We start from the raw sequence: 20,824 nt of genomic DNA, 5'->3' as shown, positions 1-20,824 counted from the left end.
GATGACGAATAAGATGGAGAATAGTAGTTTGATGAAAAGTTTGATGAATTTGTAGAGATTGGTGTGATTGATAAAATTGGTGAACTAAAATTTTGAATTGAATTAAAATGTAAAAACCCATTATTAATAATACTATTGCTGTTATTATTATTATTAATATTATTGTTATTGTTATTATTATGATTGTGATTATTAAAATTATTTAAATTATTACTATTCAAGTTATTTAAATTAAAACTATTATTATGTAACATATTATTTATATTAAAATTATTTACAAGGTGATTATTTAAAGAATCACCATTATTATTAATACTATTTAAAGTATTAACATTATTATTAATATGGTTTTTTCCATTATTTATGCCATAGTGGTTATATAAAAAGGGGTTTTTGTTGCTATTGTTATTGTTATTGTTATTGTTATTGTTATTGTTATTGTTATTGTTATTGTTATTGTTATTGTTATTGTTATTGTTATTGAGGTTAGTGGGGTTATTATTGGGGTTATCACAATTATTTATTTTATTGGTTACCATTGTTATTATTATTAATACAATGGTTATTTATATTATTATTTATGTTATTTATATTGTTGTTTATATTATTATTATTATTATTATTATTATTATTACTATTATTCATATTATTATTATTATTATTACTCATATTATTATTATTATTGTTTTGAGCCCCACTGAAATTGGGAAAATATGAAAATGGAAATGGCCAAATAGGTGCAGTACCCAAATTATTATTCAATATACTATTGATTCCATTAGTTGTTAAATTGGAGCTTAGGTTTTGATTGGGATTTGTATTGGTGTTGGTGTTGTGGTTGTAATTGTGATTGGGATTTGAATTTGGATTTGTAGTTGTGTTTGTGTTTGTGTTTATATTTGCATTTGTATTTGTATTTACATTTACATTTGCATCTGCATTTGTGCTTGTGTATGTGTATGTGTATGTGTTTGTATTTGTATTTGTATTTGTATTTGAGCTAGTTAAAGTGTTATAAGAGCTATTTAAAATATTGAAATTACCATTGTTATTATTTAAAAATTGGATTGGTAATTGATTGTTATTATTATGAGGTGGGGTTGAGGAGGATGATGAAGGGTTAGATGTTGATATTGTTGTGGTTATTGTAGTAACTTTGTTATTACCATTGGGCAGTATTATTGGTATTATCATTATTATTGGTATTATCTACATTATTTTGATTGCCATTAAATTGATATAGGGGTAATTGACAAAAATTTCTATAGTTTGAATATTTTTGTTTATTTTCTTGAAACTCTTGCATTTTTTGAAGCTGCTCTTGCTGTATTGCCTGAATGTGTTCTTGAATACGCTTATGAAAAGAGGCATTTGTTAAAAAATAATTATAACTGCTAATATTGCTACTATTTAAATTATTATTTGTATTTTTTAATAAAAATTCTTTTTGATTTTTCAAATTTGCCAAATGTTGATTTAATAATTGACTAGTTTCATAAACCTCTTTAAATATACCATTTGGTACTGTAGTTTGTAAAATTAATTTTTCGTATTGATGTTTCTGTTGTTCGGCCCTAAATATTAAATACTGAATATCTAACAGTTGTTGTTGATTCGATGATAAAATGGGTTGCTGTGATGATCTTTTAGGTGTCAATATTGTATTTGGTGCTATTCGTTCTATATTATTTGTTTTTTGATGCTGTTTCGATGATTTTATTGGTCTGCTAATTAGACAATGTATTATATCCTCTGAAGGTGGTAATGCTATGGGATTCTCTGTAAACCATGGATGATTTAATGCCTCTTTTGTTGAAATTCTATTTTTGGGGCTTAGAGTTAGCATTTTTAAAATTAAATCTAATGTTGTATTGGAAAAACTAAATAGTAAAAGGTAACAAAAATTAGTATTATTGGCTTTTAGTTTAGAAATAATGATATGAAAAGTATACTTTTTAAATTTTGATAAATCTTTTAAAGGTTTTCCAGGATACCTTTTAGATTTTGAATTGTATGGGTTAAATCCTTGAAGTTTGGTTACACCTGGCCAATTGTTTTCTGTTGGTGTCCCTAGAGTTTTAAATATCAATTCTAATTGATTTGCTTCGTTTGAACCTGCAAACATATAGTAACCTGTTAACATCTCTACAATAATACATCCTACACTCCAAACATCAACTTCTGGCCCATAATTTTTACTTCCCATCAATAGTTCTGGTGGTCTATAAAATAATGAAATAACTTGATGTGATAAATGAGGGTTACCTATAAATGTTGTAAATCCAAAATCTGCTATCTTTAAATCGAACTTTGAATTTATTAATAAATTTGATGCTAAATAAATAAAACAATTAAAAATGAATTAATAACCTTACTATTTTCCCATGGGATCTTTTTTATACATTATTTATATACTTACGTTTAATATCTAAATGCATTATCTTTTTACTATGTAGTTCATCTAATCCCTCTAGTAATTGATGTATAAAAAACTTTGCACAAGATAATGTCATAAATTTATTTTTGGGCGATATAAATTTCCATAGGTCATATTCGACATATTCAAATACCATTACAAGTTTGTCATCTATATATAATTTAATATAATCTGTGTGTTAAAACGAATGTAATCTATATTAATTTCTGAGCTATAATCTAAAAGTAAATACCATTTGAATAAAAATATTCCAAAAGATGAATAACATTTTTACAATCCCTTAACTTCATTAAGTATTTAACTTCAACGGGTAACTAAATAGCAATAATAAATAAATAATAATATATAAAATATATTGTATAAAGAAACAATTTTGAAGATTTTTGTTTTATTTAAAAAATTAAATTTATTTAATATATTAGTTTTTATTTTCTTTAAATTTCTAAAATTATTAATGTTATTATTATATTTGTTACTATCGTTTATTTTAATGCATACACCATTTTCTATGTTCATAACAGATATAATTTTTAAAGCTACTGTACATTTTGATAAATTATGAATTGCTTTGTAAACTTTTCCGTATGAACCTGATCCTATAAGTTCTATAATTTGAAATGAGTTCATGGCCTGTATATATATATGTGTGTGTGTAGTGTATATGAAAAAATATATATGTATGTATGTATGTGGGTTATAAAGGAGAGTGAATCGTATTATTATTGTTATTATTTTTTATTATTATTACTATCCAAAATAAATAAAAAAAAATAATGATATAAAATAAAAAAAAAAAAAAGAAAAAAAAAACCCTTGTTTCTATTACTGCTTTTTCCAATGCTGAATTATATTACTGATTATAGTTGGTGTTTATTTTTTTTATTTTTTTTTTTTTCACTCTCCTTTGGGAATAAAATATTTTATTATTTATAAATATATGTGTGGGGATAGGAGCGCACCTACTGATGAGGCTACTAAAAAAATAGAAATTAGAAATATTAATGCTTGTTTTCTTTATTGTGTGTATATGTGATATTATTAAAATTGTTGTGGTTATAAATATTAAAAAAAAAAAAAAAAGAAATTTATTTTTAATATTTTTTTTAAAAAAAATTAAAAAATTAAAAAATTATAAAAAATAAAATAAAATATTTATTCATTTGAAATTGATTCTTTTCTACTACTTTCTTACTTGGTTCTTTCTAAACAAAACAAACAAAACAATAATTTATAACTTTTAAAAAAAAAAAGAAAAAACATAATAAAAAAAAAATTTTAAAAAAAATTAAAAAAATAATAAATAATAAATAAAGAATAAAATTTTATTTCAAAACAAACCAAGTATGTATATGTTTTATTATTATTATTATTATTATTATTATTATTATTATTATTTTTATTATTTTATTTCACAACTTACTTTCTATGTGTAAATAAAAATGTGCGTGCGTTTGTATCTGTAAGAATGTGTATGTGTGTGTAAATGTGGTATATTTTTTGGTGAGATATATATATATATGAATTAGTATTGTTGTGAGCAAAAATGAAATGTGGATATGTTTTGTATTTTATCCATAATAAAACTAATTTTTTTTATTTTTTTTTTTTTTTATATTTTTTTTTTATTTTATTTTATTAATTAAATAACAAAAATAATAACCATAATAAAATTAAATAAAATTAAATAGAGAAAAAAAAAAAAAAAAAAAAAAAAAAGATATTTATAAAAGATTATTATGGGAGGTTCCTCATTAGAAAAATTGAATTGGATGAGTGAATTATTTGAAAAAATTTAAATTTAAATAAAATAATATTTTTTTTTAAAATTTTGAATTTTTTTTATTTATTTTTTTATAAATTTTGGGTTATAAAGAATGACAATATAAGTATATAAAATACCTTTTCTACTTTTATTTGTTTGTTATATTGGGCTAGTCGAAAGTCAGTGCTTTTGTGTGACTCTTTTGTGTTTTTTTTGTTAGTGGGAAAAAAAAAAATATCAATTTTGATTTTTTTTTTAATTTTTTTTTTTTTAATTTTTTTTTTGATAAGTGGGTGGGATGAATGGGGAAGATATATTTTTTTTTTTTTTTTCATACATCAATTATTTGAACTAAAAAAACAATATATGATTTTATGATAAAATTTTGGTACATTTGAGTTTAAAAAATAATCAAATTAATGATGATAGATTTTATTTTTATATTTATTATTATTATTTAGTACATATAATTTTTTTTTTTTTAGATTTTGGTGAGTGGACCAAAAACTTCGTAGTGGATTTTTTCGAAACCTAATTCTTTAGCAATAGTATTCATACTATGCATAAATCCAACTGGACCACAAATATAAACATCGGTAGTTTTCTTTGAAGCATCGTCAATGTGAGCAGTTAATTTGGCGAGTGATTCCTTGGTAACATGACCTTGGGTGTCACTGTGAATAATGTCTAAATGTAAAGCTTCATTGTTTTTGGCTTTGATTTCTTTTAATTCATCTTTGAATGGTTGGAATTCTTGGTTTTTGGAAGAGAAAACAAAAGTTGATTTTCTATTTGGTTGTTTGTTAATGGTGTTCTTGAGCATTGATAATAATGGAGTAATACCTACACCACCGCATAAAAAGAGAACTGAATCTTCTTTGGTTTGGTCAATAACAAAATCACCAGCTGGGGCAGTACAGAAAACTTTATCACCAATATTAATAGTATCGTGGAGATGGTTTGAAATAACACCATCAACTTCACCTTTTTCTTTTTTAACAGAAATACGATAACCGTTTTGATTGTCGCCATCTGAAAGACTGTAGTGTCTGAAATGAGTTCTATCGCCAATTTGAACTTTAAGGGTGAGATATTGACCTGGTTGGAATGAAGCAATTGGTTGACCATCAGTTGGTTTTAAATAGAATGAATAAATATTTGGGGTTTCTTGAACTTTCTTTTCAACAGTAAATTCTCTAGTATCTTTCCAACCACCTGGTTGAGTTTCGGCATCTTTATACATATCGGCTTCAATATCAATGAAAACTTTAGCAATAACACCTATATAAAATTTTAATAAATATTAATATCAAAAATTAAATAAAAGAGTTACGGTTTAATTAATTTGTTATTATTTACCATAAGCTTCAGCCCAAGCACCAATAATTTCGTCAGTGGCAGCATCACCTAAAACTTGTTTAATAGCACCGAGTAAATTAGCGCCTACAATATCGTATTGAGCTGGAACGATACCAAGAGCACGATGTTTATGGGCAATTTGTTTAACAGCTGGTAAAATTTCTGGTAGCTTATCGATATGAAGAGCAGCAGCATAGACTGTATTGGCTAAGGCAGTTTGTTGTTTACCTTTTTTTTAAAAAAAAAAAATTAATACTCTTTAATTTAAAAAGCATAAATAAATTATAATAATTCATCCTTACCCTCTCTTTGATTAGAATGGTTAAAAATATTTAAAAGTTCTGGATGAGCAGCAAACATGTTTTTGTAAAAGGTTGATGTGATTTGAACCCCGTATTGCTCGAGGACTGGAACAGTTGATTTGATAACTTGGACAGTTTTTGGGCTTAACATTTTGCGTGTATAAGTTTAGTTTTATATTATGATCGTACTTTACAAAAAAAAAAAAGAAATAAAAGTATTTATATTTATTAATCTTTTAAGATAATTATATAAAAACAAAAATAAAAAATAATAAAAAAAAACCTTTTTTATATTTTTTTTAAAAATTAATTAATTTTAAAAAAAAAAAATAATTTTTTCATAATTTAAATATGAAAAATTTGAGAATTTTCAAATTTTATCAATGCGTTTTTTTTTTGGATAGGGACATTTTCAAAATAATTTGAAAATTATTTATAAACATAGAAAGCGAACTGAAGCGATTTTAACATTATAATGGTGATTTGTTGTTTTTTTTTTTTTTTTTTTTTTTTGTGAATTTTTTTTTAATAATAATAGTTTGAATAATAAAGAAATTATTTAAAGATTTTTATTCGGTTAGCACCAAAAGGTTCAAGCATCTTTAGATTTGATGAGGGTTTTTTCGGAATAAATTATGTATTTTTGTTTGAAAATTAGTTTTTTTTTAAATTACTCTTATCTTTTTTATTTTTTTTAAATTCTTTTTTTTTATTTATACAATTTTGAGTTCTTTTTTTTTTTTGGTTGTTATCATCAATTTTATTTTTTTTTATTATTGGTTACAGAAACATCAATAAAAGCATTGAATAATTGTTGTGAGGTCATAATTGGAGTATCTTTATCTTCATCGTAGTCATAGCTTTCGTCGTCTTCATCTTCGTCATCTTCTTCGTCTTGATGCTTTTTTGATTTTTTGGATGGTTTTGACTTGCTTTTAATTGTTTTTTTTGTAGTTTTTGATTTACTTTTTTTATCATTGTCAGTGGTAGATTTTTTATTGCCACTGTTTTTTGCTTTTAAAGGTGTCCATCTAATCCAATCTTCTTCGACTGATTCATTTAAAGAGTCCTTTTCATTATCTTTGTTTAAGGTTTCAACAATAAAACTTTCTAATCTTTCTTTTAATTCTTGTTTATCACCTTCAGTTGATAAACCATTGATTTCTAATGCTTCTTTTAATTCCCATATTTTCATAGTTTCTGTATCAAACTCTTCTTCTTCTTCACCTATAAAGTCAAATATATTGTATGATTGATTATTTACAATTTTCTAAAATTAAATAATTAGAATAAAGGTTAGTAATTAATAATAATAATGATAAAATAATATAAATAAATAATTATTACCAATGGAGATTCATTTTTAATAGGACTATTTTGATTTGTATTTATATAGTATTTAAAATGATTTCTTTCTTTTCTTTCAACAAAACCAATTTGATTTACTGAATTGAAGGTAACTTTTTTCTTTGAGTTTATTTCATTGTCCTCTTGTTTATCGTCAAATTGTTCTTGTTTGTATTTTTCCAATGCTTGTTTTCTAGTTTTGACAACATTCTTTTCTTTATTTTTTTCATCAATTGTTAAATTTTCAACTTTATCAATAATTTCTAAAAACAAAATATTTAATATAAAATAATATAAAAAAATCAAAAAAAATCAATTTTATATTTACCTTTAATATTTTCTTTATTTTCTTTATTATCTTTATTATTGACATCTTTTTTTAAAATTGATTTCATTTTTGGTTGTTGGTTTTGAATATTACTTAAATCGTTTAATGGTTGTTTAGCATTATTGTTAAAGTGTGCGAGTAAATTTATAATTATATTTGCTTTGGTTGTTGCAACTTGTATTGAATTCTCTTTACAATATCTCTTTAAACAGTCTGCTGTAAAATTGTTTAATTCATCCTCGTTTAATTTTGAATTAATATCTTCGATTTTATTGGATAATAATGGTTTACTTGATTTCATTATATTGTTTATGTTGATTTATTTGATAATTAAATTAATTTATATGATTTTTTTTTTTTTTATTTATTTTAAAAATTAATTTTTTTTTTTTTTTTTTTAAATTTTCAAAAAAAAAAGCGCAATCCACACACAAAAACAATTAACTTTTCTATTTTGGTTTGTTTCACCAAATATATTATTATTATATATTTATGACATTTTATTCTCAATGTTGTTTATTATAAAAAAAACAATTTGAAACCAACAGCAAGAGGATCATATTTTATTTATTATTTTTTTATAAAAAATAATTATATTAATTATATTTATTTAAAATTTTTTTTTTTTTTTTTTAAATTAAATTTTATTTTTTTTTAATTTTTTTTTATTTATTTTTTTTTTTTAAAGATTGGTTAACCATAATTTTTTCGTTCACATAAAATAATAATAAATAAATAAATAAAAATAAATAATTTTTAATATATAAAGGCATTGTTTTATAATTTTTTTTTTAAATATAAATAAAAAAAAAAAAAAATTTGATAATTCAAGACAATGGATGATCTTTTCAATTTTAAAAGTGAAGAAAGAGATTCCAACAGTGGGTTCGATGATGTTTACGAGGATATTAATATCGGGTTAGAGGCCAGCTCTCCAATGTCCAAACAACAGCAACAACAGCAAACATCAAATAACAATGGCTTTTTATTTAATAATATAGATGACGAAGACGAAGAAAATTTCTTTGTTTCACCAAAACAACAAACTTCAAATTTAAATAGTTTTAGCACTACAACTAATAACAGTCATCATAATTCAACATCTCATTATAGTTTTAATAATAAAATCAGCGATGAAATCAATTTACATTTTAATTTTGACGATTATGATAATTCAACAACAGCAATAAATAGTTCAATATTAAATAATAATAATAATAGTAATAGTAATAACAGTAGTAGTTTTTTTAACAAAATTATTTTTAATGAATCAACAGAACTCTTTAAAAGTAATAGTTTAATAGATGATAATAATAGTAATAGTAGCAATAACAATATCAATAGCAATAATAATAGTAATAATAATATCAACAATAATATAAATAATGAGTTAAATAGTAATATTATAAGCACTATGCCCGGTGATAATAGTTTTATTTATGACAATAGTAATAATAATACTAGCATTACAACAAATAGTTATATTGAAAAATTAAATACCAATAATGATAATGAAATTACTTCACCCATCGAAAAAGGACATGTTAGAAATGCTAGTGAACAGTTTTCATCACCAATTCAACAGTCTCAAAAAAAAGAAGAGCAAGAGGAAAATAAAAAAGAAGATGGAAAATCTTCAATCTTCAATTTAAATTCAATAAAGAAAGCAATTTTAAATACATCAAATTCAAATTTATTAAATTTTAGTACTGATGCATTTTGGAAAGATTTAGGTGATAATCCTTTGATTGACCAAGACACTGCTTCTGATCAAGAGAAATGGTTACGTTTAGGTGAAGATATACCACAATGTTCATGGGCAAGACGATTGGACCATAATTTCCCTGACCATAAACACTTTCAAGTTTCAATGTGGCAAGGTCTAAAGTTAGTCGGTATTGGTTATAGAATGTGGAAATATGTAAAGAAAGAAAATTCCTCTGGACGTGTACCAATGATGGATCCATTTAATCTACCAAAACCTGGACCAATTATGGGTGTACCAATAGGTGGTATTGGTAGTGGAAGTATTAATAGAGGCTGGAGAGGCGATTTTGTTCGTTGGAATATGAATAGTGGTTTGGTGACCAATGAAACTGTAGATGTTGATAAGTTTTCAGTTTATATTAACTTTGACGATAGCAATAGTGCCTCTTCATCAACTGGATCAACTCCTAGTGGTACATTCACACCAAATGGTCCCAATTTTGACCCATCATCAACAAAGTCAAAGCAAAAGGCCACTGTATTATATCCTGGTAAACCAAAAAACAATTTAAATTTAGATGTTTGGAACTGGGGTTTAAAAGGGGAAAATAGTTGTTATTTTGGTCTTTTTCCAAGAGCTTGGACTGTATATGAAGAACCACACCCAGATATCAAATTAGTTTGTAAACAAATATCACCTGTAATACCACATAATTATCAAGAGTCATCATATCCAGTTGGTGTTTATGTTTGGAAAATTGAAAATAATAATAAGAACTCGTCTGCTGATGTTAGTTTAATGTTAACCTGGCAAAATAGTATTGGTACCAAATCAGATCAAGATGGAGGCCATTACAATAAGTATGTCATCATATATTATATATTCTAATAGTAAATTAAAATAGATATTAACAATTTTTTTTTAAATATAGATATTTTACATTGGGTGATGAACCAAATAAAAAAATTAAAGGTGTTACATTAATTCATAGAAAAGAACAGAGATGTGCATATAATAGTAGTAATATTGTATATCATGATCCAATGGAATATTCAATTGCAGTAAAAGATGATCCAGATGTAAATATTACATTTAATGAAAGATTCGAAACCACTAGTAGATTGGATGCAGCAAATCTTTGGTACACTTTCAATAAAAAAGGTGAGTTGGAAAATATTCAAGACTCACGTCCATCAGCTCCTAAAAAACCAATTGGTGCTGCTGTTGCCGCTAAAGTTAAAGTACCAGCAGGTGGTTCAAAGACTATAGTATTTTGTATTGCTTGGGATCAACCAATTACACGTTTCCAACTTGGTTCAGCTTACTATAAGAGATATACCAAATTCTATGGTAATAAAGGTGGAAATAGTCAACGTATTGCATATGATGCACTTCAGAATTACAAGAGTTGGGACAATCAAATCGCTCAATGGCAAAATCCAATCATTCAAGATGCAGAGCTACCCTCTTTCTATAAAATGGCACTCTTTAATGAGTTGTATTATTTAGTAGATGGTGGTACAGTTTGGACCCATGGTTCCCCACAAGATCAACTACCTGCTCGTTACCCATTAAAGACTCAATTAAAGCCCGAAGATATCTCTGATCCAAACCATATAGGTCGTTTTGCTTATTTAGAAAGTTTAGAGTATTTGATGTACAATACATACGACGTTCATTTCTATTCTAGCTATGCTTTAGCAATGCTTTGGCCATTATTAGAGATTAGTCTACAATACGATATAGCAGAGGCAACAATGTTGGACTATGGTATTACATGGGAAGGTATTCACAGTGGTCAACAAATACCAAGAAAAAAGAGATGTACAGTTCCACACGATCTTGGAAATCCTGGTGAAGATCCTTGGAAGCGTGTCAATTCTTATAATATTCAAGATATCTCAAGATGGAAAGATTTACCATCTAAATTTGTATTACAGGTTTATAGGGATTATTTGGTTGTTGAGGATAAGAACTTCCTTTTGCAAGTTTACAATGTTGTCGAAGAGGTTATTCAACGTACTCTAGAAAGCTTTGATACAGATCACGATGGTGTTGTAGATAATGAAGGTTTCCCTGATCAAACTTATGACGTTTGGCCAGCAGTTGGTTGTTCAGCATACAGTGGTGGTCTTTGGTTGGCATCTCTTAAAGTTGCATCTGAAATGGCAAAGATATTAGGTTTCAAAGAAGATGAATCTATTTATAATGCAATTTTCGAAAAAGGTTCAGCAAGTTATACAAAGAAACTTTGGAATGGATATTATTTCAAATATGACTGTAGCAATAGTGTTCATGCCGACTCTATCATGTCTGATATGTTGGCAGGTCATTGGTATTTATTATCATGTGGTCTTCCATCATACATGACATTTGACCAAGCACTATCATCTCTTAGCATCATAAACGAATATAATGTAAACTCTTATGGTAAAGAACGTTGCGGAGCAGTCAATGGTATGAGACCAGAAGGTGTAGTCGACAATACTTGTTTACAATCAAGCGAGGTTTGGATTGGCACTAGTTTTTCATTAGCCGCTACGATGATTCAACATCACATGGATAAAGATGCATGGGAGTTAGTTAAAGGAATCGTCAATTCGTCATACAACAGATGGGGCTTCCAGTATCAAACACCTGAAGCTTGGGATTCAAATGGTTGTTATAGAGCTGGCGCTTATATGAGACCATTATCTATTTGGAGTATACAATGGGCATTACTCAAGAAAAAATATTTTGATTTCTATGATGAATCATTAAAATCAAATAATAATAGTAACAATAATATAAATAATGGTGGTTCTTTATTGGGTTAAAATATTAGATTTATAAAGAATAAAAATAAAAATAAAAAATTTAATTGTAATTAATTTTATAACTTTATTTTTATAAGATATATTTTTTTATTTTTTATTATAATTTTTGGTAGATATATAATCTTCATTTTTTATATTTTTTGTAATTTATCCAATTTTTTTTTTAACAATCATATATATATTATAGTTTATAAATATTATATAATTTTAGTAAAAATATTAAACAAAATAAAAAAAAATAAACACGTGTAAATAGGAAGATTATTTTCCATTTATTTATATATATGCATATATATATTACAATTATTTTAAATTTATCAATGATAAATATTCTAAAATTTCTCTTTCAGAGTAAAAAAACATATTTATAATATATAATAATAATAAATAAAGCATAATTAATATTTTCTTTCCTTTAGTATTTTTTTTTTACATAAATAGATAAATCATAAAGGGTTTCTAATTACTCCCCTTTATTTATATGGGGAAATACATATTAACCCATTAATTTTAATTCATGACCACTTTAAAAAAAACCACATATCAGATACTCTTATTTTTCAATATTATTTTTTTTAAAAAAAAAAAGTATAAATAGTTTTTAAATTATATTTTTAAACAAACAAATAAAACAAATAAAAAAACAAAATGATCTTTAGTAAGTATTAAAGAAGAAGGATAAAAAATAAACTATTAATATATTAATTGATTTTTTTTATAAAGATTCAATTGTCTCTCTTTCAAGCACTGGTTCATCAAAGAACTCTAACATTGCATCAGGTTTAGTATCTGACTCCTTTGGTGATAATAGTATTTCTTTAGTTAAGCGTGAACCAACCCACTGGTCAAAACCAAAACACCACCACTCTGATCCACACAAAAAACACTGGGGTCATTAAATTTACCCTTTTTAAAACTTTAATAAATAAAAATAAAACTAATTTTTATCAAATTAAAACTTTTTTCGTTAAACAATAATAAATATTGTTTTTATTTGTTACAATACATAATATATGTATTGGTTTTATTTATATATATTTTAAATTTTTTATCTTATTTCTTTTTAATAAAGCAATAATAATTATCGTGATCTAAATTATTTTCTTCTAAAATACATTCTGGGATTTGATCTACCATTCTTTCAAATTCACCATCTTCAAATAAGTGATAATATCTGTGATAAAGTTCATATTGAGATCCTGATTTTTCAACTTTATTATCTTTTTCTTCTTGTTCCTGTTGTTGTTGTTCCTGTTGTTGTTGTTGTTGTTGTTGTTCTTCTTCTTCATCTGTTTTATTTGACATATTAAATTGATTTTGGAATAACCATGGTACCATTACATCTTGATTTTCATATGATTTTCCTTTCCATTTTTGTGTCATAGCCCATGAGGTAATTAATAAAGTGCCATCTTTTTTTAAAACTCTAATGATTTCTCTTAATGCTTCGACTCTTCTTTCGAATGTGGAGAAATGGTGGATTACAGCGATTGAAATTGCAAAGTCAAATTGATCCGATTTGTATGGTAAGAAAAGACCGTCTGCAACCAATGCTTCATAATGTTTTTCATTACAAATAGTTGCAAAATTATTACAAATATCTGAACCTATTAAATGTACATTTGGATTTACACCTAAATATTTTCCATTACCACAGCCTACATCGCAACCAATTGAACCACATTTTCTGCTATTTAAAAAATTTTCAACAATTGGCCATGCTTTATAACGAGTTGAATCGAAATGTAATGCTATACGGTCATAAATTTCACGCACATGTTTAACTTCGATGTGATATGCTTCTCTATCTGTCTTGGGCTCTGCAAAGTCGATATTCTGTTCTGTGACTACTGGTGGTTGTTCTTTTGGTTCTTTATTTGCTTTCTTTTCTGCTTTCTTTTCTGCTTTTTTTTGTTCTTTATATTGTTGTTTTTGTAATTTTTTTAACTCATTTTTTGATAATTTATTTTCTACCTTATTACTATTATCACTATTATTACTATTATTATTGTTATTGCTGTTATTATTTAAATCTATATCATTATTATTAGAATTTGACATTTTATTTTTATTTTTATTTTTCGTTTTCTTAAGGAAATGGATTTTATAAAAAAAAAAATTAAAATAATTTTTTTTTTTTTTTTTTTTTTTTTTTTTAAAAATTTTAAATTTTTTCTTATCCATAATTTATTTAAATTATATTATATTTTATTATAATATGACACAGAATGGGCGAAATTGTAAATGATAACTTATTAGACGATATTCGGTTTTTTTATTATTTTTATAACAAAGGTAAGTTCCATTATGTTAAAAAGATTATAAAGAAATTATTAATAAATTTTTTTTTTTTTTAGAGATCCAATTTATTTGCTTTATTTTTATTTCATTGTTTGTTCTTTATTTATTTTATAACAAATTTGTAGAGCATAGATTAGACCCTTATAGATCGGTTGATTTAAAGTGTTTTTTTTGTCATGTGTATAATCCGATACCATATATTTATAAAAATCAATGGTCTTGCACTCATTGCGGACAATACAATGGATTCACTAAAGATGGCGACTATAATACAGTTTTACCATTAATGCACGAAATTCCAAAATCACCAATAAAATTAGCAATGGAAAATAAAAAACCAAATAATAATAATAATAGCAATAACAATAATAATAATAATAATAATAAAAATAAAAATAATCCATTGTTATTGGATGATTTATCACCATCACCATTTAAAATATCACCATTAAATTTATCGCCCGTATCAAAATCAAAAAATATGGTTGATGAAAATCAAAGATATCAACATCAACAAAACCAGCATTACTCATCACAGCTTTGTACAAACTGTCAATATCATTTACAAAACAAATTAGATTTATCAAAATCATACAATGCAATAAATGACGAAGATTTAGAAAACTATTCAAAAAAACTAGAGAGTGAATTTAAACTATGCCAGGATTGTTCTCAAATAACCAAAAATGAAATTAATAAAATAGATACATATATTATTTCAACATATTCAAAAAATTTAGGAGTAAATCAAATACCAATTCCAACGATAACAAGGAAGGATCCTATATTAACAAGATTTTCAAAATTAATAAAGAAAAATTCATATAAATTTTCAATTCTTTTCAACTCTCTCATCTATATATTTTCAGTTACAATGTTTTTAAATTCAATTCTTTTAGGTAAGTAGTAAATAATAATAATAATAATTGATATTTTTAAAAATATAAATTATTAAAATAAAATTTTTTTTTATATTTTTAGTTGGAAAATATCAATTTAAAGTTAATCTTATAAATAGTGAAGAATGGATATTGGCTTCACTTTTAGGTTTCAAAGTTTTTTTTAAGTATTTTAAACGTAACGTAGAATTGGAAGCTATTAAAACAATACTTAAGAACCCAAGAACCAATATTTTAACAAAAGAATTTATATTTTATACTTCTTTAATTGTTTGTACCATTTAACCACCACCTTTTTAAAGTTTTAAAAATATTTACTAACCAATCATTATTACTTTTCTTTCAGGTCTTTAAATTCATGACAATTAAATATCCAACTATCAATAATCAACAGGACTCAGTTCTTATAAACATTTGGAATCAAATATCAAATAACATTGTTTTTTCATCAATGTTTTATATAATATTACTATTTGTACATAAATCAGAAACAGCTTATAAATTACCAAAACCTATTTTTACAAATAAAATTCAAGATATTGATAATAGTAATGGCTATCATAATAATAGTAATAATAATAACAATAATAATAATAATATAGAAAGTTTAGTTAATTTATTTGATGGCTCTAATAGTAGAAAGATTTCAACTCCTGCAAAAAACCCATTCAATAATTCAGTATTTGAAGATCCAACAAACAATGTGGGTATAATTTAAACATATGTAACAAAAATCAAAAACTAACCAAAATTTTGTTTTTTTTAGGAATATAATGCAAAATTGTCAAAATCAAATAATTTTTTTGCTGAAGGTTTAATATCGTCATTAAATATTAATGAAAAACAAGAACCAAAACAAGAATCCCAGGGAAACAATGTAGATAATTTTATAAAGTCAGTTTTAAATAATATTTTTCAATTTCTATTAGGTATCATTAGAGATACTTTATCATTTTTAAAAAAATATGGTCAATTTATTATGGGCTTTGGTTTATGTTTTATCCTAATTGTATACAATCACCAAATCCAACATTTTTTAAATAATTATCTTTAAAAAAATAAAATAAAATAATCAAACTAAAACCAAATATTAATTTTAATTTGTTGTTTAACTACCATAGTGCCACACTTTTCTAAACACACATCACAAACCACACTTTTTTTTTTTTATTTTTTTTTTTATTTTATTTTATTTTGATTTTGATTTTTGTTATGATTTCTTTGTGGTTTATAATGACATAAATTATAGAAAAGAGTTGGATTTGTTTTTATTATTTTTCATATGCAGTTTATTAAAACTTAAAAAATATAATTTATAATTTTTAAAAAATAAAATTTTTTTTTTAAATTTAATTTTTTAAAATTTTTTAAAATTTTAAACTAACCCCATACGTCATTTTTTTTTTTTTTAAGATATATTAGGAAACCATAGGAAATTAAATAATAATAAAAACTATGAAGAATAATATTAATATTAAACCTTCCCTCATAGTTTTCTTTTTTTTCTTTATTAATTAAATTATTTTAATTATTATTTTTATTGTTTAGTTTTGCTTAGTTTTTTTTTTATTTTTTTATTTATTTTTTATCATTGTTTTATTTCTTTTTTTCTTTTTGTTAATATTTTATTATTAATTTATAATTATAAAAAATAAAAAAAAAAATAAAAAAAAAAAAGAAAAAAAAATAAAAAAGAAAAAAAATAAAAATAAAAAAGTATTGATTATAGGTAATTACTATTTTAAAATATATTTTATTTTTTATAATTATAATTAATATTTTAAATATTAATTATTATTAATAAAAATAGAATAATTAATCCAATATCCTCTATAGCTATTATTATTGTTTTTATTTTAGTTTGTTAATTTTCCTTCTCCACTTTTTTCCTTTTTTTTTTTTTTTTCAAAAACACAGTAATAATAAAATAGTAATAATAATAAAATCATAGAAACATAAAAATTAAATCATTTATCTTTATTTAATCTTAAAGTTAAATTAAATTTTTTAAATTATTTATTTATTTATTTATTTATTCAAAAATTTATTAAAATTATATTAAAATTAAAAGAGTAAATAAAACAAATAATAATAATAATAATAACAATAACATTATCTTTGTCCCTATATTTTTTAGTTATGAATAGTTTAATAACTATTTAAATTAATATTGTTATTTTTTTTTAAAATTTTTTTTTTTTTTTAATAAAAATAATGTTTAGTTTTTATTAATATAACTTTTTTTATAATAATCTATACAGATTTTCTTTTTTTTTGTTAGCATATATATAAATTTATAAAATGTCAAATCCTTTTGATAAAAACGAATCAACTTTAACTTCAACAGAAGTACCTAAAGATCAAAATGGTTTAACTAATTCAGTTTTACAAAGTACCCTCTTAAAAAGAGTTGGTGGTACACCAGTGGAAGAAAGATTAAAGAAGTTCCCAGGTGAAGTAGATAAAATCAGTAATGAAAGTGGTTCACATTGTGGTGCTTCTCCATTTGATCTTACAAAACAAGATCATAGCAATATAAAATCAGCAAATAATTTACAACAGTTACATAACCCATCCATAGGAAACACAAATGGTGTAAACCAATCGATATCACTTTCTTCAAATCAACAAAGGAGCATTTCATTAGAAAAGATTTACAACACCAACCAAAATAACCAAAGACATGATGATGAAAATTTCGTTTCAGTTCCTTTCAGCCCACCAATGCAAGCTTTTTCATTGGAAAGAACAACATCAAATTCGGAACTACCCTATATGAACCCAGATGGGGGTATCATTACAAATGCCAATACAAATAGAGCACTAGGAACAAGTGTTGGTATTTCAAATTCGACGGATCCTCTTTTAAACCCAGGTATTGATAGAAGCTATTATAATATGAATTCTAGAATTGGCTCCAATATTCCCCTTGATAATGCAAACAATGATAGCGATACTCGTGTCACCACAGCTGTTCGTAGCTCACCACAACTTGAAAATGTAGAAGATGAGGAAGATGACGGTCCAATGGTTAATATAAATATAAATCCTGGTCCATTTGCCGAGCCTAATGGTGCAGAAGTACCGGCTGTAGTAAGAAGAAGAAGAAATGGTGATACTATTGGTATTACAGTAATGGTGGCTGTAATTTTAATTATTATAGGTGGTTGTATTGCATTTTTATTCATTTAAACTTTAAAATATTAAATATAAAAAATAAAAAAATAAAAAAATATAAAAAAACCCAATTATTTAATTAATTAACTATAATTTTAAATATATATATAATATATATTATTATATATTAAAAAAACCAAATGTCGATACTATTATTTTATTATTGTTATTAATATTATATTTAATTCTTTTTAATTGCATGAACTATATAGTTTACAGATTTATTTGCAGAAAAAGACCATTCAAAAGAAATTGGATTATAAAATAAACCTTGAACATCAACTATTTCACAATTGTTGAATGAGAGTTGTTGAGTTAATTCATTTGGAGTTACATATTGCTCCCAATGATGGGTTCCAACTGGTACTAGTTTTAAAAGATATTCAGCACCTAAAATAGTTGTAAGATATGAAAGATTTGTCTTGTTTATTGTTGAAATGAAAATACTGCCTCCTGGTTTTAATACTTTGGTTAATAGCTCTACAAATTGTTTTGGATTATCTACATGCTCTATAACCTCCAACGAACAAACCAAATCAAAACCATTTTTTGATTCTTCCAAATTTAAAAAGTTTTCTATAGAGTGTTCAAATGAAAAACAATCAAAAAAAATTAATAATTTATTGTTAATTACATTATACCTTACAGTATATTGTTATTGTTTATAACTTACCAATTGTTGATTCTATATATTTTAATTTATTGTTGTTCAAATTTTCATCAAGTTTTGAATCTAATGAGGCATGGGAAATAGCCATTTTAACACTATTGCCAGCAGCATCCAAACCAATGACAGTGTCAGCACCCAATCTGCTTAAAGACTCGCATAATAAACCAGCACCACAACCAACATCGATTACATTTAATCCTTTTAATGGTTCTTGAATTGAATTGTTCTTTACGATTTCATTTGAATTTTTTAATCTATCAATGATATATTTAACTCTAAATGGATTCATTCTATGCAATGGCTTCATTGTTCCCTCTGGATTCCACCAATCTTTTGATAATGTATTAAAAAATGATATTTCTTCATTTCTTAAAGTATTATTATTACTATTATTATTATTATTATTATTATTGGTATTATTTATTTTTTCATTATTATTACTATTATTTGCAAAATTATTAGTATTTGAAGTAGTTGTATAATATAGTTTTTTTGTATTATTTATTAAAGATCTATTACAATTTCTTTTTAAAATATTAATCATTTTTAAAAATAATGTTTAAATAATAATTTAATAATTTTAAAATGCTTTTTTTTTTTTTTTTTTCGAACAACCAAAAATTTATTTATTTTTATTTTTTTTTTATAATTATATTTATTTTCTTTTTTTTCAAAAAATAAAAAAAAAAACAAATATTGTAATTAGAAAAGAGAAAAATGAAAATTAGAGAATTAATACCACTCTTAACTTCAAATCCACTCTTTTCAAAAGGCCCATATCAAAAAAAATCAACCTCATCATCAGATAATGAATTAGCATTTTCTCCTAAAAACTTTTTATCTGTAAATAATCAATCATCAGAGATTTATTACTACTGTCCGATCGAACAAAAAATATATGTCATTAAAATAGAATCAACATTAGATAATACAATAGGTTCAATTAAATATCAAGTAAGTATTTCATATTTCATTCACTCATTCTTTTTTTTTTCATTTATTAACATTATTCATAGGAATTAAAAGTTAAAATAGATTTCGAAGTATTTAAAATTGAATTAAATGAAGATTCAAGATATCTCTCTATTGTTGGTAATCTAAATTGCATTGTAGTTGATTTAAACCCACAAACTGTAAATTCATACTTTACCAATAATGAAATATATCAAGATGGAGAAAATAAAACCATTGGTTACGAATCACTCAAAGTTAGATACTCACCAATTGATAGTCCATTTTCAAACATATCAAGTATAATCAAACAAGTCGAATGGCATCCATTAAGTAATATTCATTTAGCTATACTATATTCAAATAATATTTTAAAGTAATTATTATTTTTCTACATGTAGAAACACCACCATATCCAACCAAAAAAATTAAAATTAAAATTTCATTAATAACCTCCAATTTTTTATTTTAGAATTTTTAATATTCAAAAAGAAAAAGAAGAAACAATAGAGCAAACATTCAATTTAGAATCACTTTACACCTATGAATCATTAAAGAATTTAAAGAACAACAATATTGAAATGGAAAAAAAGAATACAAAAAGTTTTATTTCATTTTGTTTTGCTCCCAATATTAATTTTTGGTCAAAATTTACTATATTTTTATTATGTAACGATGGTGAAGTTTACAATTTATGTCCAGTTATCAGGAACAATTGTTTAACAGGATCAGATCGACTCAGCTTAAACATCGAGCTGCCACGGGTT

General features: G+C 24.0%; 9 protein-coding genes across 9 annotated transcripts; 4 read left to right on the top strand and 5 right to left on the bottom strand.

The window, feature by feature from the left end:
• Positions 1-525: 525 nt before the first annotated feature.
• DICPUDRAFT_158892 (uncharacterized protein) lies at positions 526-1,194 on the bottom strand (the record flags this gene model as incomplete). Its single annotated transcript, XM_003293911.1, has 1 exon — positions 526-1,194. The coding sequence occupies one exon, from the start codon at positions 1,192-1,194 to the stop codon at positions 526-528; it is 669 nt and encodes a 222-aa protein (XP_003293959.1).
• A 3,400-nt stretch (positions 1,195-4,594) lies between these two features.
• Positions 4,595-6,011, bottom strand: DICPUDRAFT_58751 (uncharacterized protein; the record flags this gene model as incomplete). Its single annotated transcript, XM_003293910.1, has 3 exons — positions 4,595-5,480; positions 5,559-5,786; positions 5,861-6,011. 3 exons carry the CDS (start codon positions 6,009-6,011, stop codon positions 4,681-4,683), a joined length of 1,179 nt encoding a protein of 392 aa, XP_003293958.1. The 3' UTR covers positions 4,595-4,680.
• A 609-nt stretch (positions 6,012-6,620) lies between these two features.
• Positions 6,621-7,836, bottom strand: DICPUDRAFT_158888 (uncharacterized protein; the record flags this gene model as incomplete). The annotated part of the gene is made up of 3 exons (XM_003293909.1): positions 6,621-7,130; positions 7,208-7,470; positions 7,536-7,836. 3 exons carry the CDS (start codon positions 7,834-7,836, stop codon positions 6,621-6,623), a joined length of 1,074 nt encoding a protein of 357 aa, XP_003293957.1.
• A 534-nt stretch (positions 7,837-8,370) lies between these two features.
• On the top strand, positions 8,371-12,059 carry DICPUDRAFT_158887 (uncharacterized protein; the record flags this gene model as incomplete). The annotated part of the gene is made up of 2 exons (XM_003293915.1): positions 8,371-10,103; positions 10,175-12,059. The coding sequence occupies 2 exons, from the start codon at positions 8,371-8,373 to the stop codon at positions 12,057-12,059; spliced, it is 3,618 nt and encodes a 1,205-aa protein (XP_003293963.1).
• A 965-nt stretch (positions 12,060-13,024) lies between these two features.
• On the bottom strand, positions 13,025-14,120 carry DICPUDRAFT_58748 (uncharacterized protein; the record flags this gene model as incomplete). Its single annotated transcript, XM_003293908.1, has 1 exon — positions 13,025-14,120. One exon carries the CDS (start codon positions 14,118-14,120, stop codon positions 13,113-13,115), a length of 1,008 nt encoding a protein of 335 aa, XP_003293956.1. The 3' UTR covers positions 13,025-13,112.
• A 167-nt stretch (positions 14,121-14,287) lies between these two features.
• DICPUDRAFT_84468 (uncharacterized protein) lies at positions 14,288-16,313 on the top strand (the record flags this gene model as incomplete). The annotated part of the gene is made up of 5 exons (XM_003293914.1): positions 14,288-14,354; positions 14,417-15,259; positions 15,342-15,529; positions 15,606-15,962; positions 16,026-16,313. 5 exons carry the CDS (start codon positions 14,288-14,290, stop codon positions 16,311-16,313), a joined length of 1,743 nt encoding a protein of 580 aa, XP_003293962.1.
• Positions 16,314-17,183: 870 nt separating this feature from the next.
• On the top strand, positions 17,184-18,521 carry DICPUDRAFT_93134 (uncharacterized protein). Its single transcript, XM_003293913.1, has 2 exons — positions 17,184-17,331; positions 17,521-18,521. Exon 2 carries the CDS (start codon positions 17,561-17,563, stop codon positions 18,449-18,451), a length of 891 nt encoding a protein of 296 aa, XP_003293961.1. The 5' UTR covers positions 17,184-17,331; positions 17,521-17,560; the 3' UTR covers positions 18,452-18,521.
• Positions 18,522-18,623: 102 nt separating this feature from the next.
• Positions 18,624-19,515, bottom strand: DICPUDRAFT_10678 (uncharacterized protein; the record flags this gene model as incomplete). The annotated part of the gene is made up of 2 exons (XM_003293907.1): positions 18,624-19,012; positions 19,110-19,515. Coding segments are annotated over 2 exons (795 nt in total), but the record flags the coding sequence as incomplete, so codon positions are not given.
• A 308-nt stretch (positions 19,516-19,823) lies between these two features.
• Positions 19,824-20,758, top strand: DICPUDRAFT_158880 (uncharacterized protein; the record flags this gene model as incomplete). Its single annotated transcript, XM_003293912.1, has 3 exons — positions 19,824-20,060; positions 20,123-20,433; positions 20,530-20,758. Coding segments are annotated over 3 exons (777 nt in total), but the record flags the coding sequence as incomplete, so codon positions are not given.
• Positions 20,759-20,824: the final 66 nt, after the last annotated feature.

The sequence above is a fragment of the Dictyostelium purpureum genome, assembly GCF_000190715.1.
Source record: "Dictyostelium purpureum unplaced genomic scaffold DICPUscaffold_485, whole genome shotgun sequence".
Classification (NCBI taxonomy): domain Eukaryota; phylum Evosea; class Eumycetozoa; order Dictyosteliales; family Dictyosteliaceae; genus Dictyostelium; species Dictyostelium purpureum.
Note: the sequence above shows the minus strand (reverse complement) of the source record. Positions and strands in the feature narration are given on the sequence as shown.